The sequence below is a fragment of the Heteronotia binoei genome, chromosome 21 (genome assembly GCF_032191835.1).
Source record: "Heteronotia binoei isolate CCM8104 ecotype False Entrance Well chromosome 21, APGP_CSIRO_Hbin_v1, whole genome shotgun sequence".
Classification (NCBI taxonomy): domain Eukaryota; kingdom Metazoa; phylum Chordata; class Lepidosauria; order Squamata; family Gekkonidae; genus Heteronotia; species Heteronotia binoei.
Window position 1 is genome coordinate 177,068,196 of NC_083243.1, and position 27,102 is coordinate 177,095,297.

Consider the following 27,102-nt stretch of genomic DNA (forward strand, 5'->3'; position numbering starts at 1 on the left):
TCTGAGACTCTTCGGAGTGGAGGGCGGGATATAAATCCAATATCTTCTTCTTCTTCTTCTAATGGACCAAGGGTCTGATTCAGTATAAGGCAGCTTCATATGTTCAACAGTCGCCACCCAAATTAACCAACACAACCGCTTCCATCTCAGCTATGAAGAGGACCCAGCCTGTACAAAACACACTACAACTCCTCTTTCTGCACAGAGGCTACATTGCCACTCAGTGGTGAAAGAAAGGTTCCTTATAGTGTCTCTTACAATAATGTTGCCACCCTCCTCCTTCCAAGACATTAAGTCAAAGAGGATCCAGATTCATTTGGCTTATTTTTTTTATTTAAGTTACAAAACAGAAGCAGTTGGCAAAGTCCACTCAAGGAAGGGATGGAAAGACGAAGCTGTTATAAAACTGGGACCCGCTGCAAAAGCAAAAGCAGTTCATGAAGAGAGGAAAGTGTTAAGACACTCTTGGCATGGTCTGGCCAGCTACCAGCAACGTTTTTAAAAGGTAAGATATGTTCCCACCCAAAACAGCAGCAGGTGCTGAGGCCAAGAATTCTGGCAAGGGCCCAGAAGCCACCTGCTTCCAATGCTGTTGAGCAACTGACAGACAGCCTGGGTTATTTCTTCTCCGTACACCCTCCCCCCCCCTTCTTTTATTTTGCTTCTATTCTTTAGAGGGCAGGCAAAAGGCTGCCTTTGCAGACTGCTTAATGGCTCCTCAGCCAAGGCAGAGACGCCAACAAATGGGGTTAGGTTCAATGAATTGGATGCACTTAGCCTGGCAGCGCGGTAAAAACAGGATAGGGAGCACGAGAGCCCTTGAGTTTTGCAGCCATTACACTTTCCATTGCCAGCCAGCGAGACTAAAATACCTCCAGCCTTTTCTGTCTGAAATGCCTCTTGGTCCCTGTGCTGTCTGCTCACTCGTAGCATTAACTCTATACTAACCAGAGGCATTGGCTGCAACGTAGTGAAGGCCTTATGACTTGGTGGTGGCTGAGCCATGGCACACATGCAGTAACTTCTCCCCTCTGACGCAGCTTGAACCGTAGAGGAATGTTTGGGCAGCGTTCTGGATCTTATCAATGAGGAAGGGAGTGGAGGTGGAATATTTGACACCAGATCATATACAGTCAGAGGCAGGGGCTGCTCTAACGTTTGGCCAAAGGAATACAGTCCAGGAAATCATTGCCTTCCAACCTACCAGGGAAATTTTTAAAAAGATGAGCATATATTATACTGTCCTACTCCCCCTGCGAGTTAAAACTCAAAGGTTCCCAAACCGCAACAGCTGTCCTAAGGAATAATGGGGGTCTCTTCTATTAAAAGCATTTTCCCAGTTGGAAAGAGGTAAACACGCCTTCTCTGTTTAGAGCTACGTGCAGCTCAAAAGGTACTCCTAAGGTCCAATGACCAGACCGACCTTTATTGAACTCACATGTAAACACTGAATAACAAAAAAACTGAGGGACACTTCCCAAGCCTGCCACACTGAACCAGACAGGGAGACATGCCATTGGCAGAGGTTCCGCCAAAACTGCTGCACAACTGATTACTGCAATGAAGCCCGCACCCAATAAAGGGCTTCTCTGTCCCAACTGTGTTTGCTGGTGTCATAATCCTCAAGAGGCATGGTGAAAAGCTGCTATAGAACGGGCTGCAGTCCGGGTGGCTATCGACAGTCCGAGGAGCTGCCCATGCATGCCTGACAGGATCTGGAAGAGGTCATTGGTTCCTGGCTCTCTGTAAACCTGAGCTGTTTTCCTCCTGGGTTCGGTCACTTTCTTGGCTGTCACTGTGGAGGAAGGGGAATGCCCCTGGGGTCGGTGACTTGGCCTTCCTGCAGATTCTTGACCAGCTGCGCCAGCCAACGCTTGGTGGTGGTGTCATCTTTCAGAACCTGGGCAAAAGTGGTGTCTTTCAGCTGATCAGGAAGGCACTGCCTGAGGGCTTCCCGTGCCCTACATCAGGAGACAAGAAAGAAAGAAGCCAACAAATAAACTCACACGGACAACAGGGGAGCTAGTCCCCCCTCCTGAATACTGTAGGTTGTAGGCTATGGCAGTAGGAGTTCTTAATGTTAGAACCCACCTATGCTAATCAACAGCATCCTCTTCCGCATCCTTCCCAAGCTATCTACTGGAACATTAGAAATAGGGATGGGCATGAATCTCCCTATGACCCAAAAAAAGTCACAAAAATTACTGGGCCATGATTTGCAAACCGAGGTTTGTGCCTGTCCCTATTCATGACCCTCCACGTGGTTTTTCAGGTTTGTGGGGCTCATGGTGAGAAGTGGGGAGTGAGAAGGATCACTGAAATGGCTGCAACACACATCAGCTGTTAGGCTGAAATAGATGCAAGCCATTTCAACAATGCCTTTTGCTCCACCCTGCTTCCAAGGGATCACTGAAATGAACTGTGGGCTCTGTTGGGCTGTCCAGCTGAGTCCCCACTGAGACTGCATGAAGAGTTCTCCCTGCTGGACTGTCTCCTCTGCGGGCTCTGTTGGACAACAGAGCCCCAGCCAAGGCTACAGCAGTGCACCTTGCAAAAAGCCATTTAAAGGGATGCTCCTTTAAATGGCTTTTGCAAGGTGCACCATGCGAGAGGGATGGCCAAGCAGCAAGTTCACTTGGAAGTTCCTGAACTGGCTGCTTGGACTTCAGCCATGTGTGGCACATCTTGCATAAGCCATTTAAAGGGAATGTCCCTTTAAATGGCTTACGCAAAGCGTTGCATGCATCAGTGAAGTCCAAGCGGCAAGTTCACCCAGCCACAAACCTCACAAAATAAACCAGTTCAGTAACAGGAGACTCATGAAGGAGAGCCAGTTTGGTGTAGTGGTTAAGTGTGCAGACTCTTATCTGGGAGAACCGGGTTTGATTCCCCACTCCTCCACTTGCACCAGCTGGAATGGCCTTGGGTCAGCCGTAGCTCTGGCAGAGGTTGTTCTTGAAAGGGCAGCTGCTGTGAGAGCCCTCTCCAGCCCCACCCACCTCACAGGGTGTCTGTTGTGGGGGAGGAAGGTAAAGGAGATTGTGAGCCACTCTGAGACTCTTCAGAGTGGAGGGCGGGATATAAATCCAATATCTTCTTCTTCATGCAGCCCCACGAGCTGAAATGGGGCTCTATTTTCCTGGTTTGTGCCCATCCCTAATTAGAACTATACTCGCAGACAAAAGCCAACAGTCTTTCTGTAAGAACCAAGTGATTAGAAGAAAAAAGGACTAATGGTTGCCTAAATAAATGCAGAAATGTTTAGAATTTGGAGTGGAGGGGAGAAAGAGCACAGTTATTCCCTACAATATTGTGAGTGATGTGAAACTAGGAAGGGAGTTTTATTGAACTTGTGTGTGTAAACTGTACAACCAATTACAGAACCAGGCCCCAATTCAACTTATTTCAGTGTGCATTATAATAAAGCAATTTGGGGATTATTAGGCAACTGTAGGAAAACCACCAGAAATATATTTTCTCTGGATATGTAGGAATTGGGCCTACTGCTCTCTGCCAGGTACCACCAAATGCTTCTGGCTAGAAGAAAACACTGATTCCTCCATCCCTGCCAAAAGACTTCTAGAAACTTCTAAGGTGTCTACCTTGGATTATCAGAAAGGCGAAGGTAACAACGGACCACATGTTTCAGCAGCCTGGCAGAAGGCTCCTTGGAAAGTTGCAGGACCATTTTACCCTGGGGGAAGGGAAACCATGAAAGAAACATTGGAACAAGGGAATGTATGGAAGACTAAATGCATTTGCTTGCAAATTTGCTAATTGCACTCCACCCCCTGGAATAATTTAGCTCCTTGCTGGCATTGCATAAATAAACTTATTGAGGGATACATGCTTCTGCCTGTACAATTTTTACTTCCCTTGCAACAATCACTGGTAATAGCAAAAACAGAGGTAGGACCCTAGGATTTCTGTTCTAGCCCAACTCGGAAAACAAAAAAGCTACCATTGCAATTAATAATAATAAATTTATTAGGAGTCCTATTAAAATAATTAGAAGTCCTATTTCAAATCTGGAAGGGTAGAATTAATTTCCTGGGTAATTAATGATCATTTAAATCTCTCCAACCAATTTAGTCTCATTTACAAGAGCTCTGCTTAAATGCAGATTGAGAGCGCTGCCTTAACTCTGCAGACTACTTGACCAATATTTTTTGATACAGCAAGCTCTGACTTCAATTGAATCATGGCGCTAGCTGCTGGGACCATGGAGGAACTATTGTCCAGATAATCACCAAACCTCTCTCTGTGAAAGCACAATAATCAAAATTTAACAATTTAACAATTATAGGTATTTACTCACAAATGCAAACAGTACTAAATTCCAAAGTAATATACAATAAATAATACAGGAAAAGGTCTTGTACACTGTATCCGATTGACCAGTGGAGATGGAAAAAACTTTGATACATGTTTTTACAGAGAAATTATACATAACGAAGAGTAGCAATTGAATTTCAGCACTACTTACCTACTGCATTTATTATTTGAGAAGACGGTCCCTGGAAGAAGAGCTATTTGGTCCGAAATGATTTTTGGACTGGTTCTCCAGTCATTGGACTTTTCACAAATAAACTTTATTATACTTGGACGTTGGTCACAGAAAGTACAGTAGGAGTGGCGTGCGTTGTGGATGGATCTTTTCTTGTATGATTTTTTGTATATTACTTTGGAATTTAGTGCTGTTTGGATTTGTGAGTAAATACCTATAATTGTTCAATTTTGATTACTGTGCTTTCAATTGAATCACAGCACTCTACTACCCCAAAACCCAACACTAAATTATTCAGCACATAATTCTAGTTACTCAAATTCTCTGGCATGTTTTAAAAAACTACAACCCCAAGAGGTACCAAAACCCACTTATTTCCATTTGACCTTAATTCCTTTCAAGGTCTTTATTAAATAGTGCTTAGACCACAAGTAAACAATATGAAGTGTTTCAATTGGATAAGGAAGCAACAGTGCAATGAAGTACACCCAACTATCTAAGGCAGGGTTGTCAAACATGCACCCAGGGGCCAAATCAGGCCACCAGAAGGCTCCAATCAGGCCCCTGAACAACTGGCTGTCATCTGCTTCCTTCTCCCTTTCTCTTGCTTCCTTCTGCATAACAGCTTGCTTTGCAAGGCTTGCTCAATCACACAGGAGCTACAGAGCAAAACCCCTATTTTCTCCATTGGTTGAGGCTCCTCCCTTGGGGAGGGAGGGAAAGCTTGCTTTGCCAGGCTCTCTCAATCACACAGCAGAGTTACTGAGCCAAGCCCCTGGTTGCCTGGAGAAGGAAGTAAAGAGCCAGAGCTTCCTTTGCCCAGTTTTCTGGATCCAATGGGAGAAAAAGAAAGCACTTTTAAGACCAACAAGTGCTAATGTTTTAAGCATGTTTTATTTTAAGTTTTTTTAAATTAAAAAAAGCTTTAATTTTGTTTGTGTTCTTTATAAAGTTTATATCTCTGCTACCTAATCTTCAATAGGTACCTAAGCTCTAATCTTCAATAGGTACCTAAGCTCTAATTTAGGTCAGATCTGGCCCTCATAGCAAATGAGTTTGACACCCCAATCTAAGGAATCTATATGCTTGTGTAAGCAAATAATGCATACCCAGCTGAAAAGGCTAGAAATTTTAAACATCAGTAAGCCTGGCTGTTAGCAGCAGCAGCAAGAACGTCAAAGAAACAGTGTGTAGGTTTGTTATAATTTCTTCGAACTGTTGCACTAGTCTAATTATGTTAGGACCTCTACGAGTTAAAATGCTGTGCACTACATCTCGCCCAAGAGACCAATTAGTTCCCCCAAACAACTTTACAAGCAGAGCAGCCTACCAGTATCATTGCAACATGAGAAAATCGCTCATAAGTCTGACAGATGTAAGCCAGCCCCGTATCATCTAGCAAGATCTTCTGTAGAATAAAAGTTGCAACCTGAAAGACAGAAGAAGGTAGGGATGAACAAGTACTTGAATTGCTTCAGTATACAATATCTGGATGGGCCGTCACATCCTAAATACATAAAAAACTTGGGGTCAAGCTAGAAGCTAGAAAGGATTGGTCAAAGAACATTTTAGCCTAGGAAAAGAAGTCTTAGCCATTATGATATTAAGTACAAACTTCATGCTGCCTGGTGCACAACAGCAACAAAGAGCGGTGGAGCTAAACGTCTTACCTGATACCACAGATAAGGAAATTTAAATCTTTTGATTGCTTTAACTATACGGAACAAAAACCAAACCATGGTGAGGTGAGACATGAGCTTCAATGGTATAGACTGGTTAGCAACTGTTCTACTGTCACTAAAATCAGTTACCTAATATAAGGATAAAAAAAAAATAGAGAAGGTAATGAAGAACATGAAATGGGGCATGAAGATTGCCCAGGAAGCACACATGGCCACATAACTCATGTAATGCTGAAACGTGGACTGCACTTAAACAATGATTTCTTTCCTAATAGATCCTGAGAATAATTTGGACTTAAGGTGCATTGCGCTGAGGTGCTGTGGCAAGCATAAAAGTATGTTGGATGAAAACAGAGCACAAAACGGGAAAGAAGGCATCATCATGACAATCTGAAGAGGATACATCTGCAATTGCTCCCCAGAGGAAAACAGCCAACTAATCTTGTGCGGCAAACAGGTCTGCTACATGTAGGAACATGATGTACATGATGAACTGGAAAGTAAAGAGAAAGCAGCCAAGAACCTACAATCAGCTCATTACACTAAAAGCAATACCGTTTTGGAAAGTTCGCTGCCAGACTCCATAATGCGTAAGCACAAAGGGATAATTTCCGTTGTCAGTAAAAAGTTGATTACTTCTTGCTCATCTGTCTTCACCAAGGCCCCTACAAAAAAAATACATATTTTTAATATTTCTATCCTACCCTTCCTCTAAAGAGGAAGCATACATGGCTCTCTCACTTCATTTTATCCTCACAACAACCCCATTAGGCATGTTGGGGATTAGCCCGACGTCACTCAGTGAGCTTCACGGCAGAATAAGGCTTTAAACCCTGGTTTCCCCACATGCCATTCATATTTTAATCATTATCCTCATACAAGGAAAATTATAGGAAACAAGCTAATGAAATCCAAGCTAATGAAATGGAGGGATGGTGGCTCAGTGGTAGAGCATCTGCTTGGGAAGCAGAAGGTCCCAGGTTCAGTCCCCGGCATCTCCAAAAAAGGGTCCAGGCAAATAGGTGTGAAAAACCTCAGCTTGAGACCCTGGAGAGCCGCTGCCAGTCTTAGAAGACAATACTGACTTTGATGGACCCAGGGTCTGATTCAGTATAAGGCAGCTTCATATGTTCAAGCCTTGTTCTATTTAAATACTGGTATAATTTTGTAACAAAAAGACGATGGAAATGGTGCAAGACTGCTGTTCTTGGTTCTCATGTAGCTAATGTTATTAGTCTAAATAGATAACTGGCCATTGTCTGGGCCACAAAGGGAATTATTAACAGATTAGAAAAAAGTTTGAGACCAGTGGCACCTCTAAGACCAACAAAATTTTATTCAAAGTATAAGCTTTCATGTGCATGCACACTTCTTCAGAGACAGACATCTTCCTCCAAAAAGATTTACTCAACATTTCATTCTCTCGGTATAGAACAGAATCTGGAGGATAGAAGATGAACCAACGGGACCAAACTACTGCCAATCTAGGACCTGAAAGCAAATACAGAACTTTTTCTATTAAGATCTTGCAGGCCTTTCTTCATCTTTGTGTGAACAATTCCCTCAATCACTGAAATACTTGAAACACAGACCCCGCCCCCCAACTATAGAACATAAGAACTTTCCTGCACATTAAGCCATTCTGTAACTGTTTGGGATTCAGGATGTTTTCTGTGAACTCTCCAATGACTGGCAACTACATTTGTTTATTTTAATTCATTTATTCAATTTATATCCTGTCCTCCCTATGAGTGGACTCAGGGTAGGTTACAAGCCATACAAACCATGACATAGAAACAATAAAACATTGAAGATATCACTTAAGATTAAAAGTTAAAACAGGGTTAATAAAAATGCTATAGGACACTGCCTTGGTAGTGACACTATAATGTATTCTTCTAAGTGGTGTCATGATGTTGGCCACAGGCAACTTGAGGGGAAGCCAAAAGAAAGAAAAATTTGGATGCCCACTGCCTCAACTGAAAGTCTGATGGAACAGCTCAGTCATATAGGCCCTGTGGAATTTCAACAGCTCCTGCAGGGCTGTGATCTCTGTTGGTAGCTTGTCCCACCAAGCTAAAGCCAGGGCTGAAAGGCCTTGGGCCTAGTTGAGGCTAGTCAGATGTCGTTCGGGCCAGGGACAACTAGAAGATGTTGATCCACTGAATGCAAAGCTCTTCAGGGCACGTATGGTGAGAGACGGTCCCTGAGATAGGCAGATCCTTGGCTGTATAGGGCTTTAAAGGCCAACACTAACTTGAACTGAAGCTGGTACTCTATAGGCAGCCAGTGCAGTTGGCAGAGCACTGGCTAAATGCAAGCCCTCACAAGCGTCACTGTCAGAAACCGTACTGTCACATTCTTCACCAGCTGCAGATTCCGGGTCAAGTTCAAAGGCAGCCCCACTTTTACCTTGATCTGTTTTAAATGACTGAGATCTGTGGAATTTATGTATCTATGGAAAGCTAATCACCCAACATTTGTCAAAATATTACTAAACCAGTGACAGGAGCTTGGGAGCACCCTTCCCCAATGTATCTCCACACCCTGTTCCAGGAAAGCAAGCAAGGCCATTGCACGGTAGGGCTTTTGGTTAGCAAGTAGTTACCACCTTGAAACAATTCCTGCCAGAGGGACTGAAAGATGGGTATGCTGTGAGTTTCCTTGAATGGTGGGCCTTGTGCAAAGGATAAAGTAAAGGACCCATCTTCTCTAACAATCCCCTGCCCTTTACTCACAGCCTCTGCTCTCTCATCCCAGCCCCTGTCTAATGAATTTTTCAGTCCCTGTCTAATGAATTTTATACCAGCTGAAGTCTCCAAATATTCTTCAAAGCTAGTCCAACACCAAGAGTATTACAACACGCTATTCTTGAGGCTATAAATCAATGCAAGATTCTTAATTTTTAGGAAGTACTGCATATTGTTTTTGAATTTACGAAGTTCATTTAAGTGCACGCTTGGGCTGAGTTTAGTAATCAGAAGTTTCAAGCTCCTCTAAACACCAGATTTCCATCCTGAAGCAGCTTGTACCCTGTCACAAGTGCCCTTCTGACAATTTTAATGGATCCCCTCTCCCTCTGTAAAAATTCCACCTTGTTTCTGAAGGTCCAAGGGACTCAGTGGGTTGCAGCAGAAGGAGGAAGACTTCCAGATTCTTCACACCAATCATGGTTTAATGCAGGGGTCCTCAACCTATGGCCCGCGGGCCAGATGCGGCCCGCTGAGGACGTTTATGCGGCCCGCCGGGTTATGGCAAAATCAGACCGGAAGTGACGTTCGACCTAAACTCGCGTTAGCAACGCACACTTCCGGCACTGGGCTGAGGCGGCGGAGACAGAGTGTGAGGTGATACCGAGGTGAGGTGAGTTCCCAGGCCGGGGTGTGTGGTGTGGGGAAGGGAGAGAGATGCAGAAGACGGAGAACTGACGGCCCACGGCCTTGTACAGTAACGGCAGTCCGGCCCTCCAACAGTCTGAGGGACAGTGAACTGGCCCCCTATTTAAAAAGGTTGAGGACCCCTGGTTTAATGGATACAAACCATACATTCTATATTTTCCCAACTTAATTTGGAAAATAATCCTGGAGGAAAACTAAAGGGAAGAACTAGTCAATTAAAAGTGGAATGGAAACTTGCAGGCATTCTAACTCTTGATCCCACTCCATTCCTGTCTGAATTGTCACATTGCGACAATGTTTCTGGAAAGTATATGTGGCAAACTACTGAACCACAATGCAGAAGTTCTTTCTGGCACTGACAGCTTGCTATATAGTTTCACATGATTTGTCCAATAAGCATCTCTCACAAGAGTTCACCCCAGGTCAAGGGGATACTGTTTTTTGTGCTTCTAACTGAAGAAACCAAGCTACTGAGTTTCTCAAAAGAAAGCCAACAGTATTCTCAGCATCAGAGTAGCTACTTACCAATGACTCCAAGGCTGGTGAGTCGCAGATACTCAAAGGGGCGAGTCTTGCTAACAGTATGCAAGAAGGGATACAAGAAAAGGGGTATGTGAGCAGAAAGAAAGGCTGACCTAGAGAAGGGGGAAAAAAATGGCTTCTGAGCAAAACACAAATACTGAACAGACATATCTACCAACACAGCAGCCTAGATCTATACAAGGTCTAACACAGACAATATGAGAAACTACTCCTGGATTTTGGTTGACACTTTAAAACTTCCCAAGGCAGTTTTGAATAACAAAAACATTATGATGGGCTGGGTTCACCACCTACCTGTGCAAGCAAGAGCTACAAAATGGGGAAAATCCAATCTCTTTTGCAGTTTTTTCTTTTTTGCAAAATTCAGAGAAATGGCTACCGTATTTGCCGACGTATAAGACGACTGGGCGTATAAGACGACTCCCCAACATTTCCACTCAAAATATAGAGTTTGTTATATACTCGCTGCATAAGACTACCCCCTCTTCCGCACACCTTCCACACACCAAATAAAAGGTAAAAGAACATCCGGCCCGCCCCTGCATCTCCCTGTGACCGGCACTAGTGTGCAAGTGCGCATGTGCAAGCTCTGTGCAGACAAGGGGCGGGCCGGAGCGCGCTGCTTCCCGCCGAGCAGAACGGGCCGGTCACGCCGAAAAGGCTGGCACCCCTGTCTCGCTGCTGATGCTCGCTGCAGCCACGCTGATGACCCGCAGCGGCCGTGCTGGATACCACGTGATACTGGACGGTATGTAGAATGAGGTGGGCGGGCATCGGGAGGCCACTATGGGCACCGGGCGAGCATCGGAAGGCCACTATGGGCAGCTATGTCTATCCCAACTGAAGTGCACCCGGTGTATAAGATGACCACCCCACTTGGAGGCATGTTTTTCAGGGCAAAAAAGTAGTCTTATACGCCAGCAAATATGGTATATGTTTTTGTCCTTCTGGGAAGAGACTCTGGCACACTGGTAAACAATCTAACTGTAGCCAATTACCACTTAGCTTTCTTTCTGTACAGCAATACTGCTTTCACTGCTGCGGTCCCTTTTTATCCCAACCAATGTAATGGGCTAGAACGAAAAATGTCCTATGATTTCTGCAAAGAAAAACCGACCCATGGAAGCCCTGAAGAGAAATGTTATCGTGTCAGACGGCTGGCACAAACAGTGAGCTTTCTCTGCAGAACATTTACCTCATCATATAGAGACATGTTCTTGGGAAAGAAAATAACCCAAGAATGTGTTTAATAACAATGCCTTTCTTCATAGTGTGTTCATTTTCTACCATCTTCTATTCAAGAGTGTTTGTTTCAGATATAAAATAAAATTACAGTTTTATAAGCAACAAAGTTGAAGTGTGTTAATATGGATACAGTCTACTTAAAAATGAACATTTCACCTTATGTATTTACAGTCCAATGCCTCCACTGAAAGGGGGAGGGGTTGGTTACATTTTATTACCCCCACAACACATGGGATTTGACCTGGGATAATGAATACACCCCCAAATTAATCTTTGTAAGTTTTTCATGTTCCTGTGCAAGGCTTTGATTCTACCTAATTTAGAAGTACACTCCTATAACACACGGCTTGCTATGCAGTACAAGGGTCTGCTAGTTTTAAAAGATAACAATCAAAAGTTCCACTGGGAACCAATTGTACAGTTTGTAACTAATTAGCCTACTGAAGCGGAACCCACATTATGAGACAGCCATACTTGCAGACAATAGGGAAATCTGTGGGGCTACTCTTTAAGATCTGTTATTTGCTCTGTCAGATGAAAGTGATCATAGCCTCCACTGCATTCTCTTTCCCCTAATCTCAGTTTTAAAAATTTGTTTGTAAAATAACTGTTTTTCCAGAGAACCAGCACATGGAATACACTTACCTAGTTTCTGGATGTGATGCAACACACTGCAGAAGAGCCAGAGCATTGCAGACTCTGTTGGACTGATGAGCTGTCAAAGTTGGTGGATTTATAGATGGATAGATATTTACAATTTCCTGGCATGGGGGGGATAGAAGAGAAAACATATTTGCATGAAAATAATTCTATCCTCTTATGCATCCTTCAATATCCATGAGCTGTAAAATCCTCACGCTGCCTTTATGACTAAACTTTCATTTTGATGAAGAATTTCAAGTAAGCTGCCCACACAAACTGTGAAGATCTAGAACAGAGTTTTAAGCCCAGGGGCACCTTTAAGATAGGCAAAGTTTCATTGAATGTATAAGCTTTCTTGTACATGTGCACTTCTTCAGAACTCGTTGTGGGAGCTCAAAAGACTCTGCACAGTAGCTGCAACACAAATGCATCCAACCATTCCCCTATGAATACAAATTTACTGTACAAAATGTTACTGCTTAAGCTGGCTGAAGTTCTTCACTGCCATCCTCCAGGACAGCGGATATATACATGTTTAATGAGTCAATCAACATTATGCATTTAAATAGCACTATCAGGATTCAAAGTTGCATATGCCAGTAGTGCCCCACATTGTGGGGGCTGAAAGAAAGTAAGAGTAAGATCTGAACCTCCTGAATCATAGTTAATTCACTTGGTTAAGAATACTAGCTTCCAAACCATATGGGAGACATAATAGAGGCTGTTGCCCAATAAATTGTTCATAATGTAATATGGCATGCTATTTCTGTCAAAGGAGGCATCTTACTCACCTGTAAGAGTGCTGCAATTGTGCCGAATGAGTGCCACAGCATTGGGGCAAGATCAGGTACTGACTCTCGCTTCTTACTAAGCTCCAGTAGTGCATTCTCACGAGTCTCAGGGCTGGAAAGCTCATTAATCCATTGATAAATCTTCTCTCGGTCAACTTGGGCCAGCGCTGTTGGCACAGGCTTTGAATGAAGGAAAAAATGTAAGATCAATAAAAAACAAGTTGTTAGAAGAAGAGTTGTTTTTTTTATATCTCTCTTTTTCACTACCCAAAGGATTTTCAGAGCAGGTTACACACCCTTTCCCCTCCTCTCCCTACAACAGACACCCTGTGAGGTAGGTGGAGCTGAGAGAGCTCTTAAGAGAATGACTGACCCAAGGTCACCCAGCTGGCTTCATGGGGAGGAGTCAAACCTGGGTCTCCAAATTAGATTCCACCACTACACCACACTGGCTCCATGTAAATACTGTCTCATGGAAAGCTTCAAGGACAAACAAGAGTAATCAGGAGATGCTTCCATGTAAACTCAGAAGTGACTGTACAATGGGGCTTCCTTCTCAGCGAGTGCACACATAGATTTAAGGTAAACAAAATATCAGCACACACAAAAAAGACTGTCTGGACTTGGGGGAGAAGCACGGAATATTTTGCTGTGAAAGAAAAACAGGCTTCCAAATACTTCGCTGCCAGATAGCAGTCCTGACTACCTAACACCACAGTTAATCATTTTGCTTTATATAAACTGACAGTGTGCAATAAGAAGTTTTCCTTATCCCTTGGTAGGAAAGGAAAGGTCCCCTGTGCAAGCACCAGTCGTTTCCGACTCTGGGGTGACGTTGCTTTCACAGCGTTTTCACGGCAGACTTTTTACAGGATGGTTTGCTATTGCCTTCCCCAGTCATCTATGCTTTCCCCACAGCTAGCTGGGTCCTCATTTTACCAACCTTGGAAGGACAGAAAGCTGAGTCAACTTCGAGCCAGCTACCTGAAAACCCAGCTTCCACTGGGGATCGAACTCAGGTTGTGAGCAGAGCTTAAAGCTGCAGTACTGCAGTCCTAAACTCTGCTCACGACCTGAGTTTGATCCCCGGCAGTAGCTGGGTTTTCAGGTAGCCGGCTCAAGGTTGACTCAGCCTTCCATTCTTCCGAGGTCGGTAAAATGAGTACCCAGCTTGCTGGGGGGAAAGCGTAGATGACTGGGGAAGGCAATTACAAACCACCCCGTAAAAAGTCTGCCGTGAAAACGCTGTGAAAGCAACGTCACCCCAGAGTCGGAAACGACTGGTGCTTGCACAGGGGACCTTTCCTACCCCTTGGTACACTGACACAAAAGACCAAAATTTCTTTGGAGAGTTTGGCCATCATGGGCTCAGTGTTCTGCATGGGATTTTGAGTAGCATTCTTGCATGACCTATATCAGTCATTAACTCTGCCTCACCTTCTGATGGGATAGCCTCTGGCACTCAAGCGGAAAGGAACTTTTACCTCACCTAAAAGCAGGGTCTCATTAATTATGGGGAATGGAAGTGGCAACTCTTCCTGATTATTAAACAGACATGAGTAAAACTCTGGAAAATTGGAGCAGGTTAGGAACCAGATTAAACAAATTTTTATCATACTATAAATTTTAGTCTGGTGAAAGTGAGCACTGAGGAAGCAGGTTAAACCTGCCATCACCTAGTGGTTAACAATGCTTCAGCATACTCTGTATCCCTTATCAGCTTCCACTCTGCTGCAGGTTAGACCTATGCCCAAAGCAGCAGAGCTACATTTCTATTGATCTGGATCTACTCTTCCTACTCTGGGGTCCTTGTATATTTGACTATTGTTTCAGATGCCAAATTCTATTTTAGCTTTGAGGATTAATGCTGTACAGGTCTTGTTTAGGAAGGACGTTCACTAGCTGACTTCCAGTCAGAGCAACAGGCTCACAAACTCAGACACAGATAAAGGGGTGGGCAGCGAAATCAAAAGAAGCAGCAAAAGCTACAGTTGTTTCTCTTTTCTTCATTCCTTTCAGAAGTAAAGGAAACCAGATGAAGACAATAAGATCATAAGAAACTGTTCTTGCAAGGTAATTGCTACTTTTATTCACAGCATTGTCTTTGTAAGACAAACTTCACTAGTTGCAGCCATTTAATGCTGCTCTTAAGAAATAAAGAGGTACTTTGCTAGAGAAATTTTTACGGCCACTTCAAAGAGGACTCATTTTATAATTATATTCTATGGAAATGGAAACATTTATTTTTCCAGTGGCATAAACTGTATCATCCTACTCATTACGCAACTTCCAGAACTCCAAGAGTGAACAACTAAAAATGAATGCAATAACTAAACTAATTCCTGTTTTAACTGCTGAATGAAATCTAGCTGTCCACTCTTTGAGGTAGTATGGCTTCAAGTCTGCTAAGTCTCACACAAGTAACAAAATGCTAAAACATAAGTGTGGAGAAAATACATCGCTACATATAGGCACACTGTTGTAGAGATGGCAAAGAAAATAGGGCTGCCATCTGTGATGCAACATTTTATTATTTTTCTGTGGGGAAAAATAGTTCCACCTCCATATATGCAAAAACAGCCTCTGTTCATCTCTAGTTGCCAATATTGTTGGGTTACAAATCAATCAGGTTAGATGGACTAAATGTAGGCCATAGCATGGATAAACCACAGTACTGGTACATGGAGTATTGGTTTTCTTTTGCTAACACTGTTTAAGTTTGTATCCAAAAATTTTCCAACTCAATTTTTTCCAGAAAACCACCTCATTGGTTGAAACCAAACATAGCAAACCTATGTGTGGTTCCCTCTCCTCTTAACATTGAGTAAAAGAAACATGCAATGCTGTAACATTATGCTGCACTACTATTTTATGACGTTATTATATGTTATGAGATGGCAAAGGTGCAATACCACGGGGCTACTTTTTTTTTTGTAATGTCTAATTCTGCCCAGAAGTTGACACACTCTCTGCCATTAATCAGTAGAGATCACTACAACCAGCAGAGATCACTAATTTCCTGACTTTTACAACAGAAAGCAGATTCACTAAACTGGTCTTACTGGGCAAAATAGAAGCCTATTAGCCTCTCCTGGGTTGATAGATTAGTGCTATAAATCAAATCTCATTAATTTTTGGAGAGCCATGGGTTTTACATTACACATGGAACACCAAATGTTAGATGCTCCTCTGCAAGAAAATTTGCCTCAGTGACAAAAGCAAGTAAATACCCCATGAAGAGCACCAATTTCCTGTATTTTTACTCTCCAGTGCACTCTGAATTTTTTTTTTAAAAAAAGGAAGGTCTGACATAATTCATTTATGCTTTGATCTCCGGCATAAAAATTCATCTTCTGCTACTACTAAGGTGATGCCTGAATAGCACACACTGGCCTGTAATCTTGGAAACATAATTCCCAATGGGCAGCTTTCTTGCAAGTAACATTGCCTTGCAAAAACAGTGCCATCGGCTCTCTTTCCTCAAAGCAAACAAAAGTCCTTGCAGGGAGGGATGAAAAAAAAGTGTGTGTGGGGGGGAAGCATTCCCTAATTTGCGGGAAATGTGTAATAACCTGTTCTCTGCCAATACCCCCTCCCCAATTTCACCAGCCAATGAGAAAGAGAGAACCCGCGCTGGAGAGACTTCTGTATTATCAGGCGGGCCCCTTCCTCTGCCCCCAGCGGAGAAAACAACAACAGGCCTAGTCTTACCGCAGTCGTCGCTAAACTGTGCATGGTCGAAAACTTCTACACAAGAGCTCAAGAAGCCACTTCTATCTCAGCCGCCGCCATGATGGATCCACCTACAGGCCGCCGCCTCTTTCTTCTCTGGATGCTCCTGCCACTGCCGTGACCTCTGACCTCTCTCCGGGCACAAGCAGTAGGCCCGAGGAGACCCGACGAGCGCATGCGCAGAGAAATCTCTGAACCAATGTTTAAAAAAAAAAACCCCGCACACGCAACAAATTCAAGATCGCGCATGCGTAGAGGCACGAGCGTCTAGGCCTGCGTCCTATCTAACTTCGTTTTCTGGACGCGTTTTCTAAAAGCGCGTCGCCGTGATGACGCAACGACTCCGTTGATTTCCCTCACCTTTCCCCCTTAGCGCGGTAGGTGTTGTTTTCGCGTGCGTGGTTGCGTCAGAAGGGCGGCCGCGCGGGTGATCTGGTTCCCGCCATCTGCCCTTTTTAGTAAGCGAAAGGGAGGCCGGGTTGGGTCAGGCCGAATCTAGGCCGGTGCGTGGCTGCTGAGGGGGGGAAGGCAGCGGCAGGGAGAAGAGCTCGCAGCAGCGTGGCGGGAAAGTGGATCCTCCCTCCGCCGCCGCCATCATCCTAATCAGTGAGTAGCCGGGGTTGGGGTCGGGCTGGATCCCGGCGGGAGACTGAGGGAGGGCGAGGGAGACCTTCCGCTTGGGCTGCGGTGTGGCTGGAGAAGCGGGGGTGAGGGAGGCGGGCAGTGGCCTTCAGGTGACCCTCTTCGGCTTCAGCCTGCTCCTTTCCCGTCCCGCCGTTTATCGTGGTCCCGTCACTCTTCTTCGTCTCTGGTTATGTTCACTTCTTTGGAGGGATCCATTTTGCAAGTTAACCTTTCTGATTAGTCTTGTCATCAGATGATATGTTTATTGTAGCTTCCAGTGGAGATATGTTAGACCTTGTATATGGGGATATTCCGTGAAATAACCAAAAAGGGTCATTGACATGCTTTAGACTGCACTTATGGAATATCTGCCTTTCACAGGTATAGAGATATTCTGTGAAATAACCAAAGATGGTTATTGTCATGCTTTAGACTGCACTTATGGAATATCTGCCTTTCACAGGTATAGAGATATTCTGTGAAATAACCAAAAATGGTCATTGACATGCTTTAGACTGCACTTACGGAATATCTGCCTTTCACAGGTATAGGGATATTCCGTGAAATAACCAAAAATGGTTATTGACATGCTTTAGACTGCACTTATGGAATATCTGCCTTTCACAGGTATAGAGATATTCTGTGAAATAACCAAAAATGGTTATTGACATGCTTTAGACTGCACTTATGGAATATCTGCCTTTCACAGGTATAGAGATATTCTGTGAAATAACCAAAAATGGTTATTGACATGCTTTAGACTGCACTTATGGAATATCTGCCTTTCACAGGTATAGAGATATTCCGTGAAATAACCAAAAATGGTTATTGACATGCTTTAGACTGCACTTATGGAATATCTGCCTTTCACAGGTATAGAGATATTCTGTGAAATAACCAAAAATGGTTATTGACATGCTTTAGACTGCACTTATGGAATATCTGCCTTTCACAGATATAGGGATATTCTGTGAAATAACCAAAAATGGTTATTGACATGCTTTAGACTGCACTTATGGAATATCTGCCTTTCACAGGTATAGCGATATTCCGTGAAATAACCAAAAATGGTTATTGGCATGCTTTAGACTGCACTTATGGAATATCTGCCTTTCACAGGTATAGCGATATTCCGTGAAATAACCAAAAATGGTTATTGACATGCTTTAGACTGCACTTATGGAATATCTGCCTTTCACAGGTATAGAGATATTCTGTGAAATAACCAAAAATGGTTATTGACATGCTTTAGACTGCACTTATGGAATATTTGCCTTTCACAGATATAGGGATATTCCGTGAAATAACCAGAAATGGTCATTGACATGCTTTAGACTGCACTTATGGAATATCTGCCTTTCACAGGTATAGAGATATTCCGTGAAATAACCAGAAATGGTCATTGACATGCTTTAGACTGCACTTATGGAATATCTGCCTTTCACAGGTATAGAGATACTCCGCGAAATAACCAAAAATGGTTATTGACATGCTTTAGACTGCACTTATGGAATATCTGCCTTTCACAGGTATAGAGATATTCTGTGAAATAACCAAAAATGGTTATTGACATGCTTTAGACTGCACTTATGGAATATCTGCCTTTCACAGGTATAGAGATATTCTGTGAAATAACCAAAAATGGTTATTGTCATGCTTTAGACTGCACTTATGGAATATCTGCCTTTCACAGGTATAGAGATATTCTGTGAAATAACCAAAAATGGTTATTGTCATGCTTTAGACTGCACTTATGGAATATCTGCCTTTCACAGGTATAGAGATATTCTGTGAAATAACCAAAAATGGTCATTGACATGCTTTAGACTGCACTTACGGAATATCTGCCTTTCACAGGTATAGCGATATTCTGTGAAATAACCAAAAATGGTTATTGTCATGCTTTAGACTGCACTTATGGAATATCTGCCTTTCACGGAATATCCCTATATACAAGGTCTAACATATCTTCACTGGAAGCTACAATAAATATACCACTACAATCTTGTAGCAGTATATTTGTCGTTTCTAGATTGTTGGGGGATATCGCATGGCATTGAAGCACTTTTTGAATACAGTGGGTTATAAACATTTTTAATATTCTACTAGTTCTAGACTGAGTAAGTAGATGTTGTATATTTTTAAAAGTTTTGTTAAAAAGCAACTGTATTCTGAGTTGACTAACATTTAGTAGTGACTGGGGGGGGGCATATGTTCAGAGCATTACACTTGCTCCAGAAATGTCTTCCACATGTTGTAGTGTCTCTGGATTTTACTTTAGCATCCTTTTGAATTAATCAAACTTTCATTCTTCATTCAGAATTTGATCCTTTTTAAAATCTCACATTGTTAAAAAAAACGTTTTTTCATCATTTTTAATCCATCCATCTGCATGCACATCATACATCAGATGAAATATGCTCTTGCATCCTTTGTTAATGTGCCACAGTAATCTATTTCACCCCTTTCTGAGTCTTATAAAAAGTATGATTTTTACTCTTAATCTGTCATTCATTCATTTATTTAGCATTATAGCCCATTTCATTCCACAGGTCTAGAGTTTAATCTTGCAAAATAATGTATCTAATTTAAAACAAAATAACATTGAGTCAGGTTAAAATAAATGTATAATTGGAATGCTGGCAGTAAAAGAAATGTTAGAAGCTGCTGCATTAGTAAAATGAGAGTCAAGGGCTTGAGGACATTATTGCTGTCCAGTGGGCGGCACCCCCGCTGAATTTGGGGTTAGCGGCCTGATCATCTGTTGGGCAAGGGATGGTTCTTTATTTGCATTATGTGGCATAACTACCTTGATTTCGTACTGCCGCAATCTAGAAATCTAGAAATTTCCTTTTTTAAATTATTAATTATTTTATAAAATTAATAACAAATAGCTACCACTGCCGGTACACTGCTGGCCAGCATAGCAGTGAACGTTGTAGCTAAAGTTTTCCAATCGATTGGGTTCTGTGAGAGAAAGGCTTCTGTAAAAGAAAATATGTACGTTTTATTCATGTTGAGGGCGTGATAACTATAAATATAGCTAACATTCCTAATAAAAGTGCGTTATGAATATACCTACAAGTTAAATAAAAACCAAAGCTAAAAATTTACTTATGTGTCTCTTATCAAACGGTGGAAGGGATGTTGTTTGTTTACTTATGTGAAGCCTGCCTTTCTCATTGACCTTCAAGGTGGGTTACGACTCACTATATGTGTAAGTAAGTAAGTAAAATTTTATTTATATCCCGCCCTCCCCCGCCACGCAGGCTCAGGGCGGCTAACAACAGCAAAACAACAATACATTTAACAAAACATTAAATTAACCCCAAACCGATTAATACATTAGTTAAAACAGTTACTAAATCTAAAAACATTAAGTTAGATCTGACAGTACCGTTATTAATCGACGCTATGCCTGTCAGTTTGTGAATGATGGCGGATCTCCAGACTGGACCATTTTGATGTTTCTCTGTGGACTTGGTCAGCCGTTCATGAATGCCTGTTTGAAAAGGGTGGTCTTGCAGGCCCTGCAGAACTGATCAAGGTTCCGCAGGGCCCGCACCTCCTCTGGGAGTTGATTCCACAAGGAAGGGGCCGCGGTAGAGAAGGCCCGTGCATAGGTAGTCCGAAGTTTAACTGCGGTCAAACTGCATAAGATATCCAATACATAATGCAAAAGAACTAGGATCACAGAATTATAAGACAATGCAAGCAAATCCATTCTTTAAAAGGGTATACCATAAACAATACAGAAAATGATTTGCAAATGCTGTAAGAACAAGATGAAACTTACACTAATCAGTGCAGTAGGTTGCAATTCTATCCACTTATGGAAGCATCCTGAACATTTCAGTATGGAGCTAGCAAATAGTACAAATGATGTTGTGAGAAGTAACTGTAAAACTGATGTTTCTCAATGATCGCTGTAGAAGATGGTTAAATATTGTTGACATAGGAGAATAGACAACTTGCAGTTCTTTGAATGTGCTAAAAGGCCAACAATTTTCAGTATTGTTTTTTTCTTAAATTTAGCATATTGTTTGCAGGTGGTATTTATATACATATAATCAGGAGTTGTTCTGTAGAAAAATAGGTGGTGGAGCTCATCCAGGGATTGTTATGCAGCTGCACATACTATTCATTGGACAAGGAGGTGGAACTCTCAGAAAGGTTCAGGAGCTATGCTCCTGTGAGCTCCCACTGAATCTGAGGCCTGCATGTAATTTTCACATAGAGCTTAGAAATAGATTGACCACAGCTTTTAAACCATGCTTTATTGATTTTTTGCCCCCTATTCAGATATTTGAATTCAAGTGAGTGTTGTTATAGGGTCATAAAATGAACATAGGACACTTAACATTTTGTTCCCTAAATACAAGTCAAACTATATTTGCTAAGTCAGATTGTGCTTCAATTAGGGCACAGGAAATTTTTCAACAAAAGTTTTCCTTTCTCCCAGGAATTGCATACCACTGCTGCATTCAGACACTCTCATCTTACAGAAATACCTTCTGTAGTACACTCTGGTTTCTTCTTTGTTTAACTCATGGCACATTGACTACTGATTTTAAGATCTGTATTATCGTTTTGGAAAGGTGTTTCCCTATTTCCTTGTTACAATGGAAGCAGGAGTATGGACGGAATGCATGTTTTTAATGGTACTTCCAACTGTTCAGTACTGTGATTACTGTCTTATTTTACCCAGACGTTGGAATGCTGTGATGCTGTGTTTCAGGATTAATAGAAGAATAATAGTTTTTTTCTCTGTCTTGAATTTTTGAACTTGAAAGTTATGGAATTGAAGTAAGTCTGGGATAGCTAAAAGGAACGGAAAAAAAATCATAGGGAGTGGATCAAAATTTTATTTTTTTATTTTGGAACTAGACATTTGATCAGTAGATCAGATTTTTTTGACCCGTTGATGTTCAACAAATGTGGGTTGTGGATTTCTATTTAGTATGTTCAGGACATTTTTAGTCTATCTTCCTAATAGCTCAGGGTATTGTACATAGTTATCCCTTCTTTTTCATTTTATCCTCAAAATAACCCTGTTGTCACGCTGACAGATACATTTCAAAGCATTAATTTTATTAGAAAAACAGTACCTTAATAATAATATAATTTAGTATTTGTGCTCTTGCTGTTATTGTGAAACAAAGAGATAATCTTTAAAAATTTGTAATGACTTCAATTTGCATGTGCAGTTGTATGTAGTTACACTTGCCGGTGGCTGCTTGTGTTTCTGTTTGGAGTTTAAAGCAGGTGGCTAGTAGGAGTAGTTTTGCTATTACGTTGCTAAACCTGTTACTCACTTTTATGGCACTAGAATGAGCAGCTCTCACTCCTGTCTTTATTAATGAACCGTGAAAAAGATGCCACTTGCATACCAGCATTGTTGACTTCACGGTAGTCAGCTGACATATTTTCCTCATTTGCCAATCTAAGAATTCAGTTATCAGTTTTATTTGTACGTAATTTCATTCCAGAAGTATTGGAGTGTTAAACTGATGATTATATTCATCATCCCATCAAATTCAGTCATTTGAGTTGTTCACATAATGTTAATGAATTCTACTACATTTTGTAATGCCTGTATTGAGTTAGCTTCTTTAGAAGTCAATAACATTGAGAAGATGATAATGTTGGATTTATACCCTGCCCTTCACTCTGAATTTCAGAGCGGCTTACAATCTCCTTTACTTTCCTCCCCCACAATACACACCCTGTGAGGTAGGTGGGGCTGAGAGAGCTCTAACAGAAGAGCAGCTCTGCAAGAGCTATGACTCACCCAAGGCCATTCTAGTAACTGCAGGTGGAGCAGTGGGGAATCAAACCTGGTTCTCCCAGATAACCACTGAACGACTTAACCACTGCACCAAACTGGCTCTTTAGAATCTTTGAGTTATAGATTTCGGCATTTCAGAGTGTTGATGCAATAGCTGTCTTTGATTTATTAGTTATATGATTGTAATGTTATTGACTAGCTACTAATTGTAACTTTCTTAAACAGATTTGCATTTAAAACATAAAACTGCTTTAAAAACTACATGAAAACATGGCTCCACTGAAGTTACATGGACCCATTCGCATGCGCAGCCTACAAACTGGGACCACAAAATGGAAAGAAGGGACGTTTGAAGTTGTGGATAGTGATAGCAAAGTGACTCTGGTGGTTCGCTACAGTACTGGAGGAATTCCAAAGATATTTCAGGTAACTCAGAATTTCAAAAGCTTTTTGTTTAAGTAACACATGAACTGTGCTTTTGTGGACAACTGGTTTTTTTGAAGTCCATTTAGCTGTCACTTGAACTTTCCTTAGAGATTCATTTTTGCTTCTCCTTTCCAGAACACTGGTTCTATTGTCCTGTGAATCATTCAGGTATACAGCTCAATAGATTTGAATAGCTTGGAGGAAATGAAAATTACAGAATGCTTTAGACATTGGGAGAAAATAAGTCTCAGCCATCTTAATTATCAGAGTTCTGTGAATGATGGCCCTGATAAAGAGGCAATGAATAAGATTTGTGTATGTCCTTACGATATTGTTGCAATTACTGCAGATGCATTGTTAGATCCTGCTCTAGGGTGGCAAAGCGTTTATGCAGTGTTTGTACCCAGTTTAATTTGTCCGCTTGATAGTGTTATTAGGTGTGGTTAGGAAGACATGTGCACCCTAGATATAGATCTACAAGCTGAATCATAATTTTATCATATAGGTGGATTAGCTCAGACTTGGGATGGCTTTCTTGACAATGATATATATCCATGTTAATGGAGGCAAGTTAGAACATAAGAACATAAGAGAAGCCATGTTGGATCAGGCCAACGGCCCATCAAGTCCAACACTCTGTGTCACACAGTGGCAAAAAATGTTATATACACACATACACTGTGGCTAATAGCCACTGATGGACCTCTGCTCCATATTTTTATCTAAACCCCTCTTGAAGGTGGCTATACTTGTGGCCGCCACCACCTCCTGTGGCAGTGAATTCCACATGTTAATCACCCTTTGGGTGAAGAAGTACTTCCTTTTATCCGTTTTAACCTGTCTGCTCAGCAATTTCATCGAATGCCCACGAGTTCTTGTATTGTGAGAAAGGGAGAAAAGTACTTCTTTCTCTACTTTCTCCATCCCATGCATTATCTTGTAAACCTCTATCATGTCACCCCGCAGTCGACGTTTCTCCAAGCTAAAGAGTCCCAAGCGTTTCAACCTTTCTTCATAGGGAAAGTGCTCCAGCCCTTTAATCATTCTAGTTGCCCTTCTCTGCACCTTCTCTAAAGCTATAATATCCTTTTTGAGGTGCGGCGACCAGAACTGCACACAGTACTCCAAATGAGACCGCACCATCGATTTATACAGGGGCATTATGATACTGGCTGATTTGTTTTCAGTTCCAATTTGGTCCCAGCTGCACATTAGAGTAGCCTTACCTCCATTAGTTTCTAGGAGCTGGTGGCTTAAAGGAATGTGCCTGTATTGAGCAGTGACACAAACTAAAAGGTCTTGTAACAAAGCAATGAAGCTCTGAAGGTTCTGAAGTTTGAAAGAAGGTTCTGAGGTGTAGAGTATAGTGAAATGCAGTATAGTTTCAGGAGCGGTTGCATATCAAATGAATAACTAAATTATCAAATACTTCCATGCCCACTTTAGGATGCAAATATGCTTATGTGGATGTCAGTTCTTTTAAGGCTAAAGTGCTAAGGAGGCCAGATTCCTTTAATTAAAGTTCTCTGATTAATTACTAATTAAGTAAATTAACTAATTATTGATTAATAGTATCAGGGTTATACCAAGGGAGAGACTGGTTTCTCTATGAAGCCAGTTATTGTGATGGCACTGTAGAATTACATCTGATCTTGTCCTTTCTCTGCTGGCGCTCAGATTTTGTATACTAGATGGCCTGAAATGTGTCTTTTGCTTTTCATGTGACCTGCAGAGAAAAGCTGGCCTCAGCTGCCAAGCCTGGGGGTGAAGAAGAAAGAGACCAGCAAAATACAGGATTAATGACCATAATAAAATCAGCACTTAAATCCATTGTAGTTTGTAAAAGCTATCCGGGAATGTTGCTATTATTTATGAGAAATAATTCTGTAAGCTAATGGATAATTCAGTGTGATTCATAGATGGAATCTAAAAAGTTTTCTGGTTGTTGTCCTTAATATACACTCACGTATCATAAATTTAGCAAGAACTCAAAGCCATATGCTTGCGTGATTGGGCTTAATTGCGCCTACAGATACTTTTTAAAAAGGTTTCTGAATACAGAGAGACCCTTTGGATACTGCAAGCAGAAGTTGGAGATTTGGGGTGAGATAGTTTGTAGAGGTGAAAAAGTAAAATATAATGTTAATTAAAGCTCTGTGTTCGTTTTCATACCATATATTGTTACCAGACTTAAAAATTTGGTGCTGCTGAGTTTGCAGATATTTAATATTCTGCATTTAATATAAACTGGTTGTAACTTATACCAGGATGTGCCATGTCAACTCACATATCCTGGGTCACTGAGAAGCATATTTAAATACTTTATTATTACAATGAGGGAAGAAAAAAAAATCCTTCAATATTTCCCCCGCCCCCCCTTAAACTATTTTGCACTTAAATGCTCTCCATTTTCTTTCCAGCTAAACCATAATATTAAAAATGTAGTGGTACGACCAAATAGAGGGAAATTAAGTTGCTTGATGGTAACACTGAAGGATTCCAGTTTCTTGACAGTGGATAAAATACCATCAAAAGATGCAGATGAAATGAAGCTGTATTTGGAGGCTGTTCAAAATGGGTTTCATGCAGGTGAGTGCAAAACATAATTTGCTTTGTCTCTTGTCAGGAGAACGTATCTAGAACTGGTCTCAGGTGCTTATGTATAATAATTTATATGCTGGAGGAATATAAACTATAAATTTTCAGAGACGTTGAAGTTATAGAAGAAGAAGCACGTAGTTCAAATGTGTTATATATGTCTATAGTAAGCAAAGGACTTGGCAGTATCTAATTCTGGATATTTCCGCATAAAAACCTTCATACTACAGATTTTAAGTAAAATCTTGTCTCAAAAGGCATTTTGCTGATTGCAAAAAGGGAAATATCTTAAGTGATTTTAATTCTATGCAAACTTTAAGACCAAAGTAGACATAAGGGAGATCTGTATATATTCATTTATAGATGTTCAGGCATAAAGTAAGGTAGAGTGCAGCTTTGCAGAAAACAGTATGTGAGTGAAGGAGCTAAACCTAGTTCTCTATCCCACTCCTCAACGTTCTGTGCTGTTTTAAGCATTTTCCTTTCAGCACAACTCACTTTGGGCAGTGACGATGGACTTCAAACCATGGAGTAAAGTGAAGTTAAAGGTGGAGGGGCCTAGTTTAATTTCTTTCCCATGTGTTTTTTTCATGTAAAAAACAACAGCCCCCATCTGTTTACCACATGACTAAGCAGATGTGAATAAATACACATCTTTTGTGATTGATCTCTTTCATCCATCATCTTTTAGCTGTTGCAGGTGATGTGGGATCTAGAACTGCATGAGCCAGGGGGCAGTGGGGAACCTTGCAAAAACCGTAGACTGGGCTGTACTCCTGCATAGTGGTTGAATTAATGTGGCAACTCAACTGCTAGTCTTCTGATTTGTCCCCTTTACCCGTTGTGTTAGAAGGCTAAGGGGCATGATTTGGCCCATCTTTCCCCCATGTTTCTTTACGGCTTGCGTTCCTGGCTGATCAGGCAAGTCTTCAGCACTACATTACTTTGCTCAGATCTTCCCCATGTGGGATCCCTCTTTTAGCCTGCTGCCTGCCTGCTCAGCCTTCTCCCTCCACACATATGGCTTTGTCATATGCCCCATCCTGTCACAGTGCCTTGCAAAACCCTAACAGCCCCAGCTGCCTCAGTCAACTACATATATCAGTTCAAGAAATTTGAACTTGGG

At 41.7% G+C, this 27,102-nt stretch overlaps 2 protein-coding genes across 4 annotated transcripts in view; one reads left to right on the forward strand and one right to left on the reverse strand.

The window, feature by feature from the left end:
• Nucleotides 1–315: 315 nt before the first annotated feature.
• On the reverse strand, nucleotides 316–16,797 carry CNOT9 (CCR4-NOT transcription complex subunit 9). Of its 2 annotated transcripts, none has more exons than XM_060263044.1 (8): nucleotides 16,520–16,797; nucleotides 12,809–12,988; nucleotides 12,021–12,136; nucleotides 10,113–10,222; nucleotides 6,745–6,854; nucleotides 5,838–5,936; nucleotides 3,603–3,694; nucleotides 316–1,961 (listed from the first exon to the last, which is right to left on the reverse strand). In XM_060263044.1, exons 1-8 carry the CDS (start codon nucleotides 16,541–16,543, stop codon nucleotides 1,793–1,795), a joined length of 900 nt encoding a protein of 299 aa, XP_060119027.1. In that variant the 5' UTR covers nucleotides 16,544–16,797; the 3' UTR covers nucleotides 316–1,792. The 2 variants fall into 2 exon arrangements, with proteins under 2 accessions (XP_060119027.1, XP_060119026.1); XM_060263043.1 differs by having other exon boundaries at nucleotides 316–1,967.
• A 119-nt stretch (nucleotides 16,798–16,916) lies between these two features.
• Nucleotides 16,917–27,102, forward strand: part of USP37 (ubiquitin specific peptidase 37) — a 53,500-nt gene continuing 43,314 nt past the window's right edge. The window contains exons 1-3 of one of the 2 annotated variants that reach the window (XM_060263041.1): nucleotides 16,917–16,998; nucleotides 23,178–23,378; nucleotides 25,799–25,967. In XM_060263041.1, coding sequence (XP_060119024.1) covers nucleotides 23,223–23,378; nucleotides 25,799–25,967 — 325 coding nt within the window. In that variant the 5' untranslated portion in view covers nucleotides 16,917–16,998; nucleotides 23,178–23,222. Of the gene's footprint in view, nucleotides 17,147–23,177; nucleotides 23,379–25,798; nucleotides 25,968–27,102 lie in introns of both variants that reach the window. The other variant, XM_060263042.1, reaches the window with a different exon arrangement.

Coding starts and splice junctions, on each gene's coding strand:
- CNOT9 (XM_060263043.1), bottom strand. CDS start 16,543: ATGCACAGTTTAGCGACGACTGCG. Junction 6,855..10,112: donor CACCAGCCTTGGAGTCATTG/GTAAGTAGCTAC, acceptor TTTTTTTTGTAG/GGGCCTTGGTGAAGACAGAT. Junction 5,937..6,744: donor GCAGCGAACTTTCCAAAACG/GTATTGCTTTTA, acceptor TCTGTCTTTCAG/GTTGCAACTTTTATTCTACA.